General features: G+C 50.5%; 1 protein-coding gene across 1 annotated transcript; it reads left to right on the forward strand.

Moving 5' to 3' along the window:
• Positions 1 to 1,231: 1,231 nt before the first annotated feature.
• LOC129328769 (aquaporin-5-like) lies at positions 1,232 to 20,617 on the forward strand. The gene is made up of 4 exons (XM_054978046.1): positions 1,232 to 1,672; positions 8,118 to 8,282; positions 10,226 to 10,306; positions 19,689 to 20,617. The coding sequence occupies exons 1-4, from the start codon at positions 1,310 to 1,312 to the stop codon at positions 19,872 to 19,874; spliced, it is 795 nt and encodes a 264-aa protein (XP_054834021.1). The 5' UTR covers positions 1,232 to 1,309; the 3' UTR covers positions 19,875 to 20,617.
• Positions 20,618 to 21,936: the final 1,319 nt, after the last annotated feature.

Here is a 21,936-nt window from a genome sequence, read left to right on the forward strand (position 1 = left end):
TCAGACTATGGAATCCCAGTTATCTAGAGTTCGTCTCCCCCCTTCTGCAAGAAGCACAAAGTTTCTTGATTCCAAAAGGTTTATTGAAAGACAATGCTCAGGATACAGTTATCTATATTCCAAGGACTAGGCAAGTCTTGGCTGAGCAAAAGCTTTGTTGAGAATGACACACAAAGTGAAATTAACAACACTTCAAACACCCATTCCCAGCCTCCCCCCTTAGTCCTGTCTAAAAGGCCTCGGAAGGCGAGGACGTCAAGGTTGGCCGGAACGGAGTGATAAGAATTCTTCACTCCCATGGATATATGCAGCTTGGACAGCACCTGGGCCTGGAGGGAGAGAACTAAACAACTACAGATTATAACATAAGAACATGGTGCAGCTTTGGCTTGAGAACTGACTAGCAAACTGACACTCTGACAGGCAGCCAGGGGGAGGGCATGACTCAGTGGTAGAGCTTATACTCTGCAAGCAGAAGATCACAGGTTCACATTTTGGTATCTCCAGTGAATGGTTCACCAGGCATTGAGAATGCCTTTCGTGCTCTTCCTGGGACTCTACAGAGTCACTGCCAGCCAAAGGAGACATTGCTGAATGACCCACTTCTGACACAGCAACTTCACATATTCAAATGTCTATTTTTTATGGTGATGTCCAGTCCAACAGCCACTCCAATGTGGTTCATATGGTTCTCGCTTATGTTATATCCAGCCTGTGCAAATTCGTGACCCACCAAACTAAACACAGCCCCATCTGCCATGCATTATGTCCTACCAACCTCTTACTTCTGTAGTCCCAGTGGAAACAGAAGCTGCTTGAGCCCCTGTCATGATTCGCTTTATTTGGCTTGGTGGGCCTTGAGCTGCACAGGCCTGAAAGTTTTGCAGAGAACCTCTGGAGATGCTGCTCATCCTGATTGTGCAGAAAGTAGTCGAGCAGGAATGCACTAGCCTCGTCCACCAAGTTTTCTTCAGGAACATTCAGGATTCAACCGAAAGCCAAGTTAGGGCCATAAATCATGAAGTGAGAAAATGGCAGAGCGGAGTATTACTAATAAGGGAGGTCAGGATCTTGGAGGCAGGAGATGGGTGTTTTTCAAGGAGCCTCAACCCTGGTTCCCAGTCCCACCCCATTTTACATTCTTTACTTACTTGTGTCCCTAGTGTGTGTGTGTGTGTATATATGTGTATATATGTGTGTGTGTATATATATATCCTTCGAGCCGGGAAGAGAGTGAGAGCAAGAGAGCAAGCACACGTGAAGAGCCCCAAGGGTGTTGTGCTTTGGGTTCTCGACTGCTGCATGCGCCATGGCAAATGAAGCTTGCTCCTTGGCCTTTTTCAGGGCTGTTGCTGCAGAGTTTTTGGCCACCATGATATTTGTCCTGGTAGGCATAGGTTCTGCCTTAAACTGGCCCTCGGCACTCCCAGGAGTCTTGCAAATTTCACTGGCATTTGGTTTGACTATAGCCACTCTGGTCCAGTCTGTGGGCCATGTCAGTGGGGCCCACATCAACCCAGCAGTGACAGTGGCCCTTCTGGTGGCGCAAAAGATTTCAGTGCTGCGAGCTGTGGCTTATATTATAGCCCAGTTGGTAGGAGCAATAGCTGGAGCAGGCGTGATACACCAGATCACCCCTGCAGCAATCCGAGAAGGCCTGGCTGTCAATGTGGTAAGTACTGCAAACAAGAGAATTTCTATAATTCAGATTGAGCAAGTGATAATGGATAAAGCGATAATGGCAGCTATTTCAGAAGTCACTCCTTATGGATTCAGAATGTTCTACTCTACATTTAAATGACCATAGGTCTGCAGCTGCATAAAGAATATGTTACGTTTTTCTCTGGCTAGGAGAGTATGATTGATTGATTTGAAATCTTTGCATCCAACTTTTCTCCTGATCGATGAGACTCAAAGCAGCTAATAACACCACTGACTGCAGACTTGGACTACAAGCAGCGATCTTTGTTAAACAAACTGCTGGAAGAGTGATTTTCAACTGCTGAGAATTTTTATGGGTGTCCAGAAGGGCTATGAGAGCAAAGTCTAGGGATTGTTCTTATATGCCACCAAAGATGCTCCAAAGCACATAGTGGCTGAATGCTGTGAGAAAATTGCCACACTGGCGTTGGTGAATTCCAGATGTGATTCCACAGGTGTTTTGATACAAAGATACAAAGGAATCCACGCAATTCTATTATTTTGGTTGACACGACGTGTGCCTAAATATCATGTACCCCAGCAATGACAGCTGTAAACCCAGAAATAGAATAGTCAAAGCTGAAAATAGAATTACAGGGGTTGCAATCTGGCAAATTTCTCCAATGGAACTCGGGGTGAGGCAGCCACAGCTTTTCTCCATTTGTTCCTCTCCATTCTCCCTCGCTGGTCTGCTGTGCAGCACACACAGAAACTTGCTCATTACAGCAACTGGAAAGAAGCAGGCAATAGGACAAAGGTAGGAACGACTAGTGGATGGCTTTTCTCCCGTTCCATCTTGGAATGCAAAAGTAAGTGTGGAACTCCAGATTACCATGTGGCAACTCCAGAATCGAGACCCACTCTTATGGGTATTGCATCTGTCACCAGTGGCTTTGAGTGACAGTTCTGTTATTTCTCATGCGGCTGCCGTTAATACTAGCAGGAATTAGTCCTGAGATTGGCAGAATTGACATCTAGCTTGCAAAGACATGCCAGCTTGTCTATAAACTATACAAGCACTATAATCACTGAAGAAAGTCTACTTCTGAAAGTGCTGCTGAGCACTCCAAGGAGAAAGTCTGTGCAGTTCAGTTCACAGAACTACCTTCCATTCTGGCCACAGAAGGTGGGCATCAGGGCAGATGCCCTGAAGGAGCTAGTGGTCTTTTCTCAAAGGGTATGCCCAGGGCTTTTTTTCTGGGAAAAGAGGTGGTGGAACTCAGCGGGTTGCCAGCACAGGGGGCAACTCTTGGCAGGAGGTGGTGGCCCTGGTACCACATGTACGAGCGCAAAGTGAACAAAGTGTGCACACGCTCCCAGGACTAATGATGTCACTTTGGGTCATCTGGAACAAGGGGGGAGTTTTTTAAAGTTTAAGTCACCCTTGGTGAAAATGATCACATGGCTGTTGGCCCGGCCCCCTGATCTCCAGACAGAGGGGAGTTTAGCTTGCCCTCCGTGCCACTCCAGCAGCAAAGAGGGCAATCTAAACTCCCCTCTGTCTGGAGATCAGGGGGCCGGGCCAACAGCCATGTGTGTAGTAGTAGTTTAATTGTATATGGCCAAAGGCCGTCACAATACAAAGTTAAGAACAGTAAAAACAGAAATCTATCTTACAAGCATAAAATACAGTTATTAAAATAATAAAAATACAATTAAAATGGGACCTTAATAAATACCAGATAGTTATGAGAAAAGTTCAGTTTCTGAGGCAACAATCTTGGCCCTAATCTTTTTTGCAGCTAAGGCAAACAGAGATACTCTGCTAGTGACAAAAGAATCAGTATCAGATAACAAAAAAACTAATTTGTCAATATCAGAGGTAAAGTTACGCCCCACTAACAAGTTAGCAAGAAATTTAGCTCTAACCTCTGCATACATGGGACAAAATAAGGTGTGATGTAGAAGATCCTCAGGAACTGAGGCACCTCATATGCAGAGATGGAGAGCCATTTGGGTTTGATGGTATCTTCCTGTAAGTAGAGCTGTCGGCATTGTTTGAAAGAGCAGGGAGGTAAATGATTTTCTGAGATTTTGGGATGTGATATTCACTAAATAAGGAGATCTAACATGATCTCTTTTGATCAGTTTAAACCAGGGGGAAGATCTGGACTGGGAAATTGTAAGACTGTCCAAAAGAGCATCATATCTGTAGACCCAATCTTGGGGCCATTATTTAAGACCCCCAACAAATCATCTGGAATGGTATAATGAACAAGGATGTTATTTTTACAGGCTGCCCAGGGTGAGTCACTGTGTGTCATCAGCTGAAAGCATTGCTTGCTGAAAGTGTTGGTAATAACAGTATTACCCTTGCTCCAGAATTTAAGTATGGCCAAATGAACCCTAGCTCTAACTGAAGGCAGACCAAGTTCTGCCCTCATTAGGGCTGCAGGGGTCCCCCTGGGTAGTGCAAGCAATCGTCTAATGAAAAGATTTTGAATTGATTCCAGACGGTTTATGATATGTTCTTTCCAACCCCAGACCTCTATACCATAAATGAGGTGGGGGATTGCCTTACATAAATACAGTTTTATTGCAGGGTCTACAAGACCCTGCAATTATTATATCCTTGGTATAATAAAATCAAAAAGAGTCCAGTAGCACCTTTAAGACTAAAATCTCAGAATTGCCCCTATTATTTTTAAAGTGGAGGATTTGACAATATCCACATGTATATTCCAACTTAGGGTCTCGCTAAAGGTCACTCCCAAGTACTTATAGGAGCTGCTCTGTTCAATGGGAATTCCATGAATACTCCAGGTGGTCCTTCTGGGCCGCCTTCTAAACACCTTGGTCTTGTCATAATTTATTTTGAGGGCCTCCTCTTTGCAGTATTCACCTAGTTGGTCAGTAACCTTTTCAGTCCAGTTTGGGTAAGGGAGAGCAGGACCATGTCATCAGCATATAAAAGAATCAAAATTTTCTGATGACCAAATGAGGGGGCAACAAACTTGGGACCTGATAACCTGTGCACTATACCGTTTAAGTACAGGTTAAAAAGCATGGGAGCAAGTACACATCCCTGCTTAAGAATTGGAATTTCATCTGTTAAAGAGCCTGAAGTACCCACTCTGATTTTGGCAAAGATGTCTGAGTGTAATTCCTGAAGAAGAAACAGCAAGCGTTTATCAATATTTGTGCTAGCTAGCTTCTTCCAGAGACGATTTCTATCTATAGAATCAAATACCAGCGCTGGATCCAGGCGTGCGGACGTCCGGGGCAAACCTTGCCCGGTTGGTCTGCGCGCGAGCGCGCACAGCGCACATGCGCTCCTAGCGCTGCATGATGACGTCATCACGCAGGGCGGGAGCCATGCGCAGCAAGCCAGCCGCTCCAGCGCCCGGTGAGCCATGGAACTGGCGGCAGCGCGGGCATGCGCTGGGGCGGCTGGCTGGCTTGCCGCGCACTCAGGACCTCCCAGCCCTGCGCTCAGCCACCCCACATGGCAAGCCAGCTGCCCCAGCTAACGCTCTCGCTGCCAACAGCTCCGCGGCTCACCAGGTGCTGGGGTGGCCAGCTTGCCGCGCGGCCAGCTGAGCGCAGGGCTAGGAGGCCCTCCGCGCAGTTAGCGTGCCCCGCTGCCCTGTGCCACCTGCGTGGCAAGCCGGCCGCCCCAGCGCATGGTGAGCCACGGAGCTGGCAGCGGCGAGGGCGTGCGCTGGGGCAGCAGGCTTGCCGTGCTGGTGGCTGAGCTCAGGGCTGGGAGGTCCTGCACACGCGGCAAGCCAGCCAGCCAGCCGCCCCATCGGCGGGGCTGGCGAGGGTCTCCCAACCCTGTGCTCAGCCTCTCGGGCAGCTGGCAGCCACGCCCGGCGCCCCCTCTTTGGCGGCACCGGGGGCAGGCTACCCCCCCTGCCCCCCTCAATCCGGCCCTGTCAAATAGATCTACAAATGCTACAAAAAGGGCTTTAGTGGGGTCATTTATGCCTGATAGGGCTAATTGATAAAAATTTTGACAGTGCTAAACTGTATTTTGGCTCTTTCACCAGCCATGTGACCATTTTCAAGAGGTTCCGGAACTCCTTTCCACTGTGTTCCAGCTGAAAAAAAAAAGCCCTGGGTATGCTAGCTAGCTTGAAATTGGCTCATGGCTCTTTGTGTAAGCTGTGTGAAGCCAAAAACTACATGAAGCTTGTGCACCCCATGAGGTATGCAATTCCAAACCCAGGATTGGGGGTGGGGTTGGGGAGAATCTGCCCATTGGGAGAAACGATTAAAACATCTGAACACCTTTTGTGTGGCATACTACGCTGGACTCAAGCAGGAGGTAATATCTGTAACTCTCCAGTTAACATCGCTAGAATGGGTTTTTTTATATTTTTTTCTTAGCTTTGCCGCAGGCTTTGCGTGTGATATTTTTCCTGTTTTTATGTGCTCTGTAGTGTATATAGGTGTAGTATAATAAAGACCTTTCTCTGTTTAAGACTGTTCAAAGTTCGCCCCTTACACCTTGATGCTCATTCAGGCTAGGTTAGAACAAAACAGAGGAGGAAGTGGGGAAACTGAGGCCATCTCTGCTTTATACATATGCATAGCCACACCAGTGCCCAAACTTGCTGGTGCAGGGAGGGTTGGAATAAGTGTGGTGGTGGCAGAACCAAAGATGCTGTGGACCAAGGGGGAGAAGTGGGGTAATGGCCCTCTTATACACGTGCAAGCACACGCAGATCTCCCCTAGGTTGAGACAGCAGTTCTTGCCAGTAATTTCTTAATCTCTTATCTCCATTTGAGGAGACAGCAATCAATAAGGCTGTGTTGGTACCGCTGCCCCAACAGCTAGAGCCCAATTATCAATATTGCGGAAACCATTTCCAAGGCTGGCATCCCTTATAGAAGTAGAGATGGCACCTGGTCAAGGTTACAAAAGATTTGGTGATGATTTCAGCCCTAGGAAAGACATCCTGGTTATATTGGCTTGTATGGCGGCATGTGCTGCAAAGGGCTTGGAGCTGCTCACGTAGCGGGTGGGGTGGCTGGAGAGGCCCATCTTCAGTCTGAGTCATACCCCAAGATCAAAGCCTATCCCAGCTGAAGGATGATGAGTCATCATTGCAAAGGTATGTAAATGTGACATCCCTCAAGGTCCCAGGTTCAGATCGTTGTGGGTTCTTTGTCTGAAGAAGTCTTTTGGTCAGCCCTTGCTTTTTTAAAAACAGCAATTTATATAAGATCATTCTTATTCTGCTCAGCCAGAGTTTGCCACAACAATCTTGTCTTCTTTAATTTCCTTTTAGGCTATGGATGGTAGTTCTAATAGACAGGTAAATACAGTCTGAAAAAGAGGTTGCTTCTTATGGCGTGTGTGTCTGTCCCACGACAGTCTATGGTAAACAGGTTTGCAGGGTTTTGTATTGTTTCAAAAACTTGCATAACTTGTTTGACTGGAAACAACAATGGGAAAAGGTAGTATATGTTTACATCATGGAAAGCACTGCCTCTTTCCCATCACTTTTTATTCTCTCAAAAATTATTTTCCATCCTCAGCCTAAAATGGACGTTTAGCTATGCTATTTCACCAATTGCAGTTTTTTAGAATGTGGCAACATAATTGCTTTACTTGTGTAGGAGCCATCCAGACTCCTCTGCTACCCATACAGCCAAGGATAGTGTTTAAAAACAATCTTATTTGGTTTTTAAAGCCCTGAACAGAGAAGATTCTGATTTAGTTGAGACTTGCTCATGTAACCTCATCCTGGGGGCTACCTGTGCTGCTATTTTGGGATCCTCTCATTGTACTTTTAAGTTCACAGACAATTGTGTCTTTGCTGGGTTTGTTCTTATAGCAGAAAATCTGTCACCTTCATCTTCCTCCCACCCTTTCTGTCTGAGACTCCTTTTGTTCTCCCGTTGCTTTTAGGGATCCTTGCTCGGTTTCCATTGAGGGCGTAGGGACAGTGGGCAGGTGCATCTTGCCCCATGAGAGTGAGGGGGGAAGCAGCATCTGCTAAAATTCCCTCTTCTGCACAACCCTCAGAATCCTTCACATGTGGGGTTTGCATGTCAGTGTGTGTGGCTACCCAGCCCACAGCTGCTCTAACGCTACCCTTTTTAGAAGTTAACCAATGGCTGAGCTCCTCCAGTGAATACTGGTGCAAGTTAATTACTTCAATTTCTCTGCTGGTGCCAATTCAGCTCCTGTTGCTGAGAAACATGGACGTTTGGGCCTGGGAGGGCTTGAGAAACGACCACAGCGATGGACACATAATTATTAGCTCAGTCGTTCGGCAGACCAGTCGTCAGGCTACGTGGGTGTTTTATGGTGGACCTGACAAGCCGTTGAATTGTAAAGCTGTTCCTAGAAATCTAGCCTTTCATACACTAAATGCTTCTGTGGGCGGATTTGTCTCTGTGATTGCCAAGGCCACAAGCCTGCCTCTTCTGATTTGTGCATCACGGTCTCTTCATCTTTCTAGCTACAAAACAACACACCATCCGGGCAGGCAGTGGCAGTGGAATTGATTCTGACCTTTCTGCTGGCGCTGTGCGTCTTTGCCTCAACTGACAGTCGCAGAACTGACAACGTGGGCTCCCCAGCATTATCTATTGGACTGGCAGTCACAACTGGCCATCTCCTAGGGGTGAGTGTGGTTGCTTCAGCTATTAAAAAAAGAGACATGGTTTGATGTTGGATTGACCAATTGTGGTTCTTTCCCACTCCCTTCCAGAAGAGGGTGCCGAAGTAACTTGGTACAAGAACCCCTTTCTGAATAACACGTCTGGAGAAACCATAGTGCCTCAGTTTCTGCCCGGCTGTTACTGGAGGAGCACAGGCAACTGACCATCAATCACTCGAGCCCAGTGGAGAGTTTAAGTGACAAAGAATCAGCACAATAATTTCCTCTTTACAAAAAAATGAACTGTTATAGAAGTTCTGTTTGTTTCTGTGAATATCTAGGAAGAGTTTGTGGTGGGTTGCAAAATTCCTGGAGATTTGGTGCTAGAGTGTGGGGTTTGTGGAGGGGAGAGTATAATACCCTACAGTCCACTCTCCAAAGCAGCTATTTTCTCCAGGGGAACTGTAGCCTGGAGACCATTGCAATCCCTGGAGATCTTCAGGCCTCTCCTCGAAGTTGGCAATCCTATGTAGGGCTCAGTGGTAGGGCCCCTACTATGCATCCAGTGGGTCCCAAGTTCAGTTCTTGGCATCTCCCATAAAAAATGGAGCTAGCAGCAGGTAATATGAAAGACCTGTTAACCAGTCAAAGCTGCTGCCAGTCAAAGCAGGTAATATTGACTTTGATAAGTCAGTTGTCTGACATGGTGTAGGGCTGTTTCATGTGCCTTCAAACTTACACTGCTTCCAGTTGCATTTTTCCTGCCCCATCTTTTTGGACCTTTCCTCCTCTGAGGAGTTCAGGATGATTTAGCATGCTTCTTCTCTCCTCACAACAACTCTGTGAGTTGGCACAGACTGGCCATTTGACTTACAGGGCAAGTTCCCCGTGGATCATTGCCCTGGAGGGCCACTTGCAAGCAGAGCCAAGCCGCAGTCTTCTGCCAGCACTTCAGGGGCTTCCTTGGAGTACCCCAGGGGTCCCCAGCCTGGCTTGCTCCAGGGCCATGTTAACTTCTTCATCTGCACCTGCCTGTGAGGTGGGATAATCTGACAGAAAGTCACTGGCACCAAGCTCTGCAATCAGCTTCTTGGCTGAGTGAGGACTGACCCTGAACCTAACCCAAACCCTAGTCCAGCACTCTGAGCCCTACACCAAGCGCCTCAGCGCTTCAGCAGACACTAGACACAGTTTCTACTCTTTGCATAGAAAAAGGAAAGGAACGGACATGACAGCGCTGGCGCCCCCACAACAAACAAGCTCTGGGGAGGAACTCCTTTATATCTCTTCTGCTGCAGAGGTTCATTTCATGAATTCTCAGGGCAGGTGCTTCTCAGCAATGGGGCCACAAGTAGAGAACTCCTTTCCTTTTCTAGAAAAAGCTCACTATGAAACCTCTTAAGTTGTGCACTCTGGTCCTCTGCATATTTGCCCCAAAATAAGCACCACTGATTGTCTGCATGGGGTTGTTAATGTTTGTATTGTTGCTTTGTGACTCATTTGTACATATTTTGTCCAATGCTGGTTGCATTTCATAAATATTAGGAATATTTCGAGAGCTCGGCACGATGTTCCATGGCTGGTAAGCAGTGTGAAAACGGCCTCTATCAGCATTGCTGCCTTTTCCTAAGAGCAAATCTGGAGTTTTACCTGTTTCCGTAGTCCCTCCCTTTCCCAGCAACAAAGAAATGGAGACTAGTGATTTGAACAAATAGGAGGACACTTGGCTGATTCCAAATATGGTCTCCATCAACAGGATTTATTTTATGCACACAGCCAAATGCTGGTCTCCAGAAGGAGCTTTGACTTGAATGGAGAGTTTTATTTTTATTTTATTTTTGGAAGGGAAGTAATGATGAAGCATACAGTTTCGTGGTCACTGCTAGTAAGCAGTTTTGCTAGTAGAATGTGTTCAACTCCTGGAGTTTTCTATAATGAGAGCTGTATCTCTCTTTATTGGCTTCCAGATCTATTTCACAGGCTGCTCTATGAACCCTGCACGGTCCTTTGGTCCTGCCGTCATAACGGGAAACTACCAGGATCATTGGGTAAGTGACTCCTATGTCTTCTCTCTGGCACAAGATGGAGTTGAACCTTCACAGTGAGGTTCACAAAGCTGAGGATTGCTTTGAGGAAAGAAAGAGCATCAGCAGTCTTTTCTTGACTCTTCAGCCTAGGACTTTGGCCCAGATTTCCAAGGATTTGGAAAATGAGTAAAGGGAAGGAAAGAATTGCAACTGTGTCTTCAAGATCTGGCAGAAGGATGAATGGTCAATGCATTGATGAGATATATGCAAACAGGATTAATTCCTTGTTGGGCTGCGTCTTAATTAAAATCAGCTGCTTATGAAGTACAACAAATGTTGATAGTGATATAAGAGCCATGGACATCTTGGGGCTTGTTTATTCCATCACTTATCCTCAGAAATCCTCCTTGAATGTACTTTCAGTGCCTTAATTTGCTTACACATTCAAGTGATGAATTAGAGGCCAGAGTAAAGTGAAATAAAGTCAACCAAAGCTGGCAGGATCAAAGGCTCTTGGCTCACCTCTCCATCATCCTGGGGAAGCAAAATCCTTGACAGGCAGAATTCAGAGCTCCACAGAAAAAAACTAATTACCTGCAAGTGCCACAAGTCATTAAGGCAGAGTGGGTGGAGTAGCTGAAATATCATGAATGCCCCCCTCCTACCCACTCACACTCACACTCACACAAGCAGGAATTCTTATATTAAAGTAACAAATATGGAATTCTTGATTGTGGTTGGCAAAACCTTTGGTAGGGTTTAATTTTTCATATTATAAAAATTAGAACATAATAAAAAACTCAGTCTCCTGCTTATATAAATAACAAATAGCAATATGGTATGTAGAAGAGCAAGATTCAGGTCCAGTAGCCCAACAAGATTTCCAGTGTAGGAGCTTTCGAGAGTCAAGACCTGAATCTTGCTCTTCTACTACAGAACAACACGGCTACCCACTTGAAACTAATATAGGACATGGGCTGCCACTTGATGATGTACATGCTCCCAAGCTGCATTATGAAAGTGTTTAAAGGCATATCTGAGATGCATGGAGGTTTCGATTGCAGCATGATTGAAGTAGGAGGCTCAAAATGTACCCATGTGAAGTAGGGGGCTGGCTTTGGCTAGCAGTAGCATGAGTAGGTCGTATTTGGAAGGTTCTGTAATCATATAACAAACTATATGCAGAAAGAGAGAAGGCTGAGCACGGCCGAATTTCTTCTAAATATCTCAAGATAATTGTGAAGCCATTGGGCTATGCTCTGTTCAAGCAGAACGCTCTTGGTTGCCTTCCCCCTGTTCCCACAAAATACTATTATTTGAGAGATCCCTTACCAGCCAAGAAGAGGAAAGGGGGGTTATGCATGTACTACAACTTGAAGCTAGACATGGGCGCGAACAGCATTACGAACGAAAAAACCCCACAAACAGGCTGCTCGGCTGCTCATGAACGGGCTGTTCAGGATGCGCCACTCCAGCCGAACAGGCAGTCGGCGCAAGCCTTGTTCGTTGCGCTCGGCCGCCATTTGGGAAGCTAGACACTCAAGCGCCTTCAATCAATTGCCTTGGTAACAGAGGGAGGGACTGCCTGACCTCTGTCTGCACTCCCTCTGTCACCCCGGACACCCGAATCAAAGCCCAACTTAGCTTGATGGGCAGGTCTTTCTTCCAAGCGTGGAGCTGCAAATCGGTAACAATTGGTAACGTGGGAGAAGACACCAGGGGGGAAGGAGGGAGGAGGGGGTTGTTCTGTGGCCATGAGAACTCCAATCTCATCCCTGCAAACCCTGTTAGGCAGTTCTGACTGCCAACCACAGGCCTCCTGCATTTCTCAATGAGACCTCAGCTTATAAAAGGGCACTGCGCTCCCAGTTCTAGTTTCACTTTCAGCAAGCAGTGGATTGGGACAGAGCTGTTAATAGCATTTTGGAGGAGAGAGTGGGAAAGTGCATTGGAGCTGGGCTTTTTTCTGTGTGTGGTGGCCGGTGGGTGGGATAGGGAGCTATCCCCTCTGGTTCCAGGGCTGCCGCCAGGCCCTGGCACCAAGCTCAGTGGACACCTTGGCTGAGGGCTCACCCTGATAATCAGTGCCTGATCTGGTCAGCTCTCTGGGAGTGCTGCTGGTCTAGGGCTCTAGCCCCAGCCTCTGGTTCCAGGGCTGCTGCCAGGCCCTGGGGCCAAGCTCAGTGGGCATCTCGGCTGAGGGCTCACCCTGATTATTAGTGCCTGATCTGGTCAGGTCTCTGGGAGTGTTGGGCTAGGGCTCTACCCCCTCCCTCTGGTTCCAGGGCTGCTGCCAGGTCCTGGGGCCAAGCTCAGTGGGCACCTCGGCTGAAGGCTCACATTACTATCTGATCTGATCTGATCAGGCTTCTGGGAGTGCTGCTGGGCTAGGGCTCTAGCCCCAGCCTCTGGTTCCAGGGCTGCTGCCAGGCCCTGGGGCCAAGCTCAGTGGGCACCCTGGCTGAGGGCTCACATTACTATCAGTGCCTGATCTGATCAGGCTTCTGGGAGTGCTGGGCTAGGGCTCTACCCCCTCCCTCTGGCCACCCTCTGGCCAAGCTCGGTGGGCACCTCGGCTGAGGGCTCACAGTGTTGTCCCCTTTTCTTTCCTCATTCTTGTTTGCTGGCACAATGAGGCTTCAGGTGGGGGCAAAGGGTGGTTGTGGGGGGAAGTGCAAAGATTGTCCCAGTTGCCCTGTGAGAAGCAGTACTGGGCAGGGCTCTGCGGCAGCAGAAACTCCCGCTCCCCAAAAATCTCCTGTGGGGGCTGCAGAGGAGGCCAAAGAGCTCTTTCCACTTGGGGAAAAGGAACTCTTTCAAATGTTTGAGGAGGAGGAGGAGGGTGAGGGATCCATAGAGGAATGGTTTAGGTTCGATGAAGCATCCATCCCATCCCCATCCCAAACTCCTGGTGCTGTCGCTGCCTGCAGTCCATCCCTTGCTCTACCTTCTGTTGCCTGCTCTGCAGCACAGCCAGCAACCCTTCGTCCTCCCTCCCCCAGAAGAGTTAGCAGGCCACGGTTCAAATCGGCTGCATGGAAGCACTTCTGGACCCTTCCAAATGACCCCCATGTGGTGTGGTGCCATGTCTGTGATGGGCTGGTGCGCAGGGGCAATAACCTGAAGACCTGTCATCGACGGTCCTGACCAGGCACCTGAAGACGCACCACCCGAACCTGTGGTCTCTGTCCTCAGCCAGCGAAACATCCGGCGGGGGGAGACAGAGGGCTACCAGCTCCTCTGAGCAGGGATCAGTGGGATGGTCACCAGAATCCATCCCAAGCCAGAAGCCTTGCCTTGAGGGTGCTGCTGGTGGGAGAAGAACAGTCAGGCAGGCTGCTCTTGGGGAGGTTGTTCCATCGGGGTCGGGGATAATGCCATTGAAAAGGTCAAGGGCTCAGGAGGCGGGCGTTCATGTGGTGGCAGAGATGATTGCCCTGCAAGGATTCCCCCTATCCGTCGTGGAGGGCATGGGCTTCCAAAGGCTGCTTCAGCACTTTGCCCCACGGTTCTCCATGCCGTCACAGCACACCATTGGGCATCAAGTCCTGCCTGCCCTCTACCAGTCCATGTGAGACATGGTGCTCAGGGAGCTGTCGGCCACCAAAGGCCGTACCATCCACTTCACGGCCGATCTCTGGAGCGGCTGCCATCACAGGTACCTTGCTGTCACCGCTCACTGAAGGCAACCAAAGGACCTCTGCCACCCCAGGCCAAGAACTGTTCCCCAGAAAATGGCACCATGTTTGACACTGGTCTACAGGGTGGTTCTTCTCCAGGCCCAGGGGATGGATGAGGTCCATACGGGGAAGAACATTGCCACCACCGTGAAGGCAGCTCTGAGGAAGTGGATGGTGGGGGCAGAAGGGTTTGTCCGTGGCTTCATGGTGACAGACGCCAGAAGCAACATGTTGGCAGCCCTGAAAGAGACATCCCTCCCTGACCTGGTGTGCATGGACATGCCGAGGGACAGCTGGGATGAGGAAACCTTGTGGATGCGCAACCTGCTGGAGAGCTGCCGTCGCATCGCTTCTCACTTCTTCCGCAGCATCAATTCTTCCCGTGAGCTGTTCCAGAGGCAGGGGGAGGGGGGCCCCCGAGCACCAACTCTTTCAGGACCTGCCCACCCGCTGGAACTCCACCCATGACATGATATGTCATCTGGTGAAGCAGAGGGGCCCATTGCAGGACATCCTATCATTCATGGACGTTCTGAGGAGGGGAGAGGAGCTGAGCCTCAGCTCCATGGAATGGAGAGACCTTGGCCAGATGTCCCAGATGCTGAAACCCTTTAAGGAGTCCACTGAGCTCCTGTGCTCCTACGAGGCCAGCCTGGGTCAGGTCATCCCCCTGATCCACAGGCTCGACCTGTTCTTGACCAAGGAGCTCAAGCCCAAGAAAGAGCTGCTCCCCAGGGTCTGGGACTTTGTGAGGAGAATCCAGGCATGCATGGCCGAGCGTTTGCATCCTCTGCACCACGAGGCGCCGTACCAAATGGCCTCCCTATGTGACCACCGTATAATGCCATGCGGGCGGGTCAGATGCTATGCTGGAAAAAGGAGCTCCACAAAGCAGTGCTCCATTACCAGAAAGAGACAGCCAGCCTGAGGGAACCGGGCAGGGGTGAGGGGCGGGCAGCAGAGAAGGAGGAGCAGGAGGAGTAGGAGGGGTTGGGGGAGTTGGGAAGAGAGCTATGCCAGGAGAGACCCTCCCAAATGGCCCCATTTGATCTCTGGGTATCGTCAGTGGGCTGCGTGGTTGGCCACAGCACAGTGGGCACATCGCTTGCAGTAGAGGACTCGGTGGGGGCTATGGTGCGAGAGTACCTGGCGGAGCCCCCTGAGCCCCCCCACTCTAATACCTTGGAATGTTGGGTGAGCAAATCTTCCATCTGGCCAAACTTGTCCATCATGGCATCCAACATCCTGTCCTGCCCTCCCACTAGCGTGCAGAGCGAGTGGGTGTTCTCCCACCTGGGACAACTCCTCCGTCCCCTCCACACATGTCTGCACCCAAACCTGGTGGACATGTTGACCTTCGTGAAGGTCAACCTCAACCTCCTAGAGCATCCCTCCTTGGACCTATCGGCCCTCTGAGCTTCCCCAAGTCTACTGTGGCTCTTGGCCAAGGTGCTGTGCAGCGGGCTCCAGCACTCCTCTGTTCTTGGGGCTGCCTCCACGGCTGGCAACCTCTGGTCCTCCTCTCCCAGACAAATTCCCAGACAGCCCCTCTGCCTACCTCTCCCTCTCTTGATGGCAACTCTACGACCCCTCCCCACAACCTGTCCAGCTCTAGCTGACAATTCGTCCAGCTCTAGCTGACGATTCCTCAGACGGTCCCTCTTTCATCTTTGCCATCTGCGGTTGCAACCGCTACAACTCCTCCCAATGACCTCTCCTCTCCTGCCCACCCCATCCTTTCCGTGAAGGCCAGACAGTGGGTGATGTCGGCTGCTGCCACTACCCTGTTCTGCTGCTGCTGCTGATTGTGGTAGGGCAACAAAGCACGGGGGCCCCTATCTATGGGCTCCGGCTGACCCCTCTGGGCATGGGGGGGAATGGGTCCCTCCCACCCTTTCCGTGAAGGCAGGAAGGTGGGTGCTGCCAGCAACCGCCTGCACTGCAACACAGGCAGGGCAGACCAGCCTATGCCGCAGCAGTCTGCAACATCTGACACGGTGGATGTTGTGGTCCTCCCAGTGCTGCGGCGCAATGCGGCCGTTAAGGTCATCTTTTCCTTGTCTAGCTCAAGGTCCCTCTTTGAACCTCACCCTCTCAGGAACCACCCCAACCCTCCCCATTGACCTCCCCTCTAGTCCTATGACCATCCCATCCTTTCCGCATAGGCAGGACGGTGGGCGATGCCGGTGGGAGCCTACACCACGTATTTGAAGTTCCTGTCCTGCCTGTGCAGGAGAGGTGTCTCAGACTGGTGTGGATTGCTCTGTCACTAGCTCATGGGGCTGCTGGTCCCTCTTTCAATCTCTCCCTGTCCAGAACCACTCTGACCCTTCTCCAACCTCTCCTGTCCTGCGCGTCCAGCCCTTTCCGTCAAGGCAGGAAGGTGGGTGCTGCCTGGTGCTGCTGGTTTTGGCCACGAGGGGCACCTTAGAAGCAGTTGCTGTCCCTTCTGAGCAGGGGGGAACGGGTCCCATGTCGCAACTCCCATCCTTTCTGCAAAGGCAGGAAGGCAGGTTATGCTGTCAGCAGCCTGCCTGAACTGCCTTGACAGGTAAGCTCTGATTGGAGCAGATTCTGTGGAACTGCAGTCCTCTGTTGGGAAAACCCTTCCCCTTCCCTCTCTCAATCTCTCCCTCTCTGTATGGCGCCAATAGCACCCCACCCCACAACTTGCCCTGCCCATCCTGTCCTGTCTGTGACAGCAGGAGTGTGGGTGATGTCAGCCATCACCACCTTTGAGCATGGGGGAATATAACATTTTGGCCGCTATCTCTGTCCAGCTCTGCGATGTGGCTGTGACAAGCAACCCGTTGTGCTCCTCTGCCCAGCAAGGTCCTGGACTTTCCTTCTTTCGACCTCTCCCTCTCTGGAGCCCTCCGGCCCCTGCCAACCTCTCCTTTCCTGCCCATCCCGTTCTTTCCGTGAAGTCAGGAAGGTGGGTGCTGCCGGCAATAGCCTCCACTCCAGCACAGGAGGGGCAGGAGAGCCTATGCATGGTGGGTGATTGTCAGCTCGGCTGCTGCCACTTTTGGCCACGAGGGACAGTTCTGCTGCCGCTGATACTGCCCTGTGTTGTCCTATCTCATAGAATCATAGAGTTGGAAGGGGCCATACAGACCATCTAGTCCAACCCCCTGCCCAGTGCACGATCAGCCTAAAGCATCTCTGACAAGTATTCATCCAGCCTCTTGGGGAATGGGTCCCTCCCACCCTTTCCGTAAAGGCAGGAAGGTGGGTGCTGCCAGCGACATCCTCCACTGCGACACAGGAGGGGCGGGAAAGCCTAAGCCGCAGCAGTCTGTGCAATCTGACATGTTGGATGTGGGGGTCCTCCTCATCCTCCTCTCCCCGTCAAGCTCCCCCTGACCCTCTCTGGAACCACTCCGACCCTCCCCAATGACCTCTCCTGTTCTGCCCATCCCCATCCCATCCTTTCCGCTAAGGCAGGAGGGTGGGAGAGGTTCGCTGCTCCCGCTTTTGGTCATGAGGGACAGCTCGCATACTGTTGCACATAAAATTGTACAATGTGGTGGCCCCTGTCAATGGCAGCGGCTGTCCCTTCTGGGCAGGGGGGAATGGGTACTGCCACAACCAGTCACGTCCTTTCCACAAAGGCAGGAAGGTGAGTGATGCTGGCGGCAGCCTCCACTGCGACACAGGAGGGGCGGACCAGCCTATGCCGCAGCAGTTTGCGCAATCCGACACGTTGGATGTTGGGGTCCTCTTCGTCCTCCTCTCCCTGTCAAGCTCCCCCTCCCTCTATGAAACTGACCCTCTCTGGAACCACTCCGACCCTCCCCAACGACCTCTCCTGGCCTGTCCATACCGTCCTTTCCGTGAAGGCCGGAGGGCGGGTGATGGCTGCTTCCGCCGCTGACAAGATCAGCGGGTTTCAAAGACGAAGGCTCCCAAACCTTTGGGTGTTTCCCAGTCCGGCTCCGCAAGGCGGCCAGGAAGTGGTAACCCTCTGTCCCTGTCTCCCTGAAAAGTTCACCATCCGTCTTTGAACCTCGCCTGCTCTTGAACCGCTCCAACCCCTCCAAAAGACCTCTCCTCTCCCTCCTGTCCTCTCTGAGAAAGCAGGAAGGTGGGTGATGTGAGCTGCAGCCGCTGAGCACATCAGTGGGTTGCTCGGAGGAGGCCCCGCAACTGTCGGGATCTCCCAGCTCCCGGTCCCTCTTTCGACCTCTCCCTCTCTGGAACCAGTCCAACCCTTCCCAACGACCTCTCCTGTCCTGTCCCTCTCGTCCTTTCCATGAAGGCAAGATGGTGGGTGATTGTCAGCTCGGCTGCCGCCACTTTTGGCCACGAGGAACAGCTCTGCTGCTGCTGCTGCTGCTACTGCCCTGTGTTGCCCTATCTATGGGCTCCTGCTGACCCCTCTGGGCGTGGGGGGGCATGGGTCACTCCCATCCTTTCCGCGAAGGCAGGAAGGTGGGACATGTCCGCTGCTGCTGCCAGCCCGCGACTCAGTGGCTTTCTCGGCTCATGGCTCTCCAACAAAGGGGTATTCCCAGTCCTGCACCATGATGCAGCTGGCCGCAACCCATTGTCCTCTGCCCGGCAAGGTCCTGGACATTCCCTCTTTTGACCTCTCCCTTTCTGGAACTGCTCCGACCCCTCCCAATGACCTCTCCTCTCCTGCCCACCTCATCCTTTCCGCGAAGGCAGGAAGGTGGGTGATGCCAGCTGCCTCCGCTACCCGGCTCTGATGCTGCTGCTGATGGTGGTGGTAGGGAAACACAGCACAGGGGGCCCTATCTATGGGTTCCTGCTGACCCCTCTGGGCGTGGGGGGGGGAATGGGTCCCTCCCACCCTTTCCGTGAAGGCTGGAAGGTGGGTGCCGTACTGCTGCCGCTGCTTCTTGGCACGAGGGGCGGCTCAAAAGCTTTTGCAGATACAGTTTTGCAGAAAGGTAAGGTACACCCCCATCCATGGGCACCTGGTGTTGCCCCTGTGCATGGGGGGAATGGGTCCCGCACCACAACAACCATCCTTTCCACAAAGGCTGGAAGGTGGGTGATGTGGGGGGCAGCCTACAGCTGCACACATGGGCACCTACCTGTCCTCCATGAAGGGGGGAGGGCATCCTCCACCTCCTTGATGGCCAGCACGTGAGCCTCCGCTTCTACACATTAGGGGTGGGCCCCACCTCCCACTCTTGGTTCTTTCCTTCCAACTTTCCAATGATGGGATAACGCAGACAGTAATGTGATCCACCTGTCTCCCCAATATCCCTGAACATGGTATCTGTCTCTCCTGTCTATCCAATACAGGTATTCCATGTATCCATGCATCCCTCTATCCTATACACCTATCCCATACAGCTGTGCACCTGTCTATTGAGAAACCTATCTATCCCATGCACCTAAACATCCAGTGCTCCATGTCCAGCTGGTGTGTTTGTGCAGTGACAGCCTCTGCATCACGCGTGGTGTGTGGACAAGAGCATTGGCTCCAATGCCATAATGTCCCCATCTGGTGGACACGTGTTGGTGTCTCTGACCCAACAGGGTGTGTGTTCATGTGTGCAAGGCCTCCGTGCACACCATCATGTCTTGCTGGAGGGTTTTCTTTGCAGATTGTACGTGGTAGGCGGCTGCAGGCATACTGCCTTGGTGGAAAGTAGCAATTGGGTTTTTTTTCCCGTTCGTGCCCATGTCTACTTGAAGATCTGTTTGGGAGCAAGTAAAGCATCTTTTTTAAAAACTCTCTTCTTTAGGTCTTCTGGGTGGGACCTCTGGCTGGTGGCATCATAGCATCCCTGATCTATAACTTCATCCTTGCTCCTGATACACGAGGTCTTTCTGAACGGATTGAAGTCCTAAAAGGCACCTACCAACCTGAAGAAGATTGGATGGAGAACAATGATCAGAAGTACTCAACGGAACTGGTGGAGAAGTTCTAATGTATCACTGGGCATGACAGCCCTCCAGACTAATTGAAGACAAAATGGAAATCCCATTCATGAATTTTCCACTCTCTGCCCTTAGGGGCATGCTTGTCAGCTGTCGACCCCATACCCTTCTTCCTCAAGATCCCCAGTAAGATAGTACGTTGGCATGAAGTCCTGAATTCAGCTAGCTTGATATCAGGTACCCCAAGGGAAGAAAAAGAATACCCTATAATCTATGTCTAGCACAGATGGGCAGAAAGGGTGTGGATTGTTGCTGAGTAACCTGGGTGTCTATGATTAGCTGCCCAAGGCTGGTGATGGGTAGTCCATACACAAGGACCTTGTCCACATCTCTTTATTTATTGAGTGGGAACTGATGTTCAGAACATGTGAACTTGTGATATTTGGAAAGACATTCAGAGATCCTCCAAGGACGAGCTGTTTCTCATTTAGTCCGCCTTGCTTGATGGTCTTCCTCCCTCTTCCATCTCAGTGTCATCACAGCCTCTTATTCTCTTTCCTTCCCTCCTTCTTGTCCTTCCTTAAGGTCCACTTACTCAGCTTGGACTGGTTGTCAGTGGATTCCCCCATTGCCTTGACTGGTTTGACCATTGCACATCTTTTCTTCGTGGTTCTGTTGTCCAGTTAATATGTATTGTAAGCCCTTTTGTGCAAAGACCCTGTCACTTCTTCTGTACAGTGCATAGCATGCTGCCAGAGCTGAATAATGTTAAATAAATAAATACAAATAACAACACACAATAGTACTAAATGGGCAGAAGCCTGCTCGCAGAGCAGTAGAGATGGACATACTCTATCAGGCCTGGAGTGCCCCTCCATGTCACAGTTCCAACACCTATGACAGGGATCTGAGCCAGCAGGATGGGGAAATATCACCCAGTTGCATTTTCCAGTTGGACAGTGCCTACAGTGAATGGCTAGAGGCTCTGGTATCTGGTGCTCCTTCTATCAAGGCTTCCTACAGATAAGGAAAGAATTGTTCTGAACTCTGATTGCTCTGTTGTATTGAGATGGGTGGGACTTCTCACTTGCTTAATCCTGTCTTTGTAAGCACTTGGAGAAGAAAAAGAACTTGGGAAAAGGTGGTTCCATGGAGCATTCCTGCTTGGGACTATATACAGCTACTCCTTCCTGTACTGACAGGGTTGCCAGCCTCCAGGTGGTGGTTGGAGATCTCCTGGAATTCAATCAATCTCCAGACAACAGAGATCAGTTCCCTTGGAGAAAATGGCTACTTTGGACGGTAGGCCATTATATCCTGCTGAGGTCCCTCCCCTTCCCAAGCCCTGCCTTTCCCAGGTTCCACCTCCAAAATCTCCAGGAATTTCCCTACCAGGATCTGGCAACCTGAGTACTGACCCTAGAAAATCATGTTGCTGCACTTGACTCGCAGCGGAGATGGCATGACTGATAATGAACATCCACAAATCAGAATGGCCATTTTCACACTGCTTACTGGCCACGGAACATCGCGCGAAATCACGCCAGGAAGACGCTGTCATTCCGGGAGCTTGGCACAATGTTCCGTGGCCGGTAAGCAGTGTGAAAATGGCCAATAATAAGAATGTGCTGGTGAATGCAAGCAAGATCCTGATGTTAGCCAAAAATGTACACTGTTTAAAAAAAAGATCTTTCTGGGATAATGAAAAATAAATTGTCATGGAAATTACTCAAACATAGAAAACAGGAGGCCGACCATGACATTCCCTATATGCAGAGGGAGAGCAGGACAGACAGGCCAGTCACACGGAAGGCTGTTCCTTGAATAATTCCAAGGGAATGGCTTGTCATTTTTATTACATGATCCAAATGAAGCAGACAGCTGGTGAATTTGTGTCCAGAGATAAATGCCGGCAATCAGAACATTCCTCTGTCCCTGAGCCATTTGTGCTGTCAAATAGGCCGGCTGAAATTTCATTTCAACAGGAAACCTTGTCCCTATGAGGATGGCATCATAATTAAGGGGAAAGGGGAAAGTGAGGGGTGAGAGATTGTGGTGGCACAGGCCATGGAGCAAGTTCTAGTGTTCAGCCAGTCTCAAAAGCAAGAGTGC

This window comes from Eublepharis macularius, chromosome 4 (genome assembly GCF_028583425.1).
Source record: "Eublepharis macularius isolate TG4126 chromosome 4, MPM_Emac_v1.0, whole genome shotgun sequence".
In the NCBI taxonomy this organism is placed as follows: domain Eukaryota; kingdom Metazoa; phylum Chordata; class Lepidosauria; order Squamata; family Eublepharidae; genus Eublepharis; species Eublepharis macularius.

Excerpts from the sequence above, each read along its gene's own strand:
- LOC129328769 (XM_054978046.1), top strand. The coding sequence starts at position 1,310 with ATGGCAAATGAAGCTTGCTCCTTGGCCTTTTTCAGGGCTGTTGCTGCA. Across the intron at positions 1,673-8,117 it reads AAGGCCTGGCTGTCAATGTG|CTACAAAACAACACACCATC; the intron begins GTAAGTACTGCA and ends TCATCTTTCTAG. Across the intron at positions 8,283-10,225 it reads CAACTGGCCATCTCCTAGGG|ATCTATTTCACAGGCTGCTC; the intron begins GTGAGTGTGGTT and ends ATTGGCTTCCAG.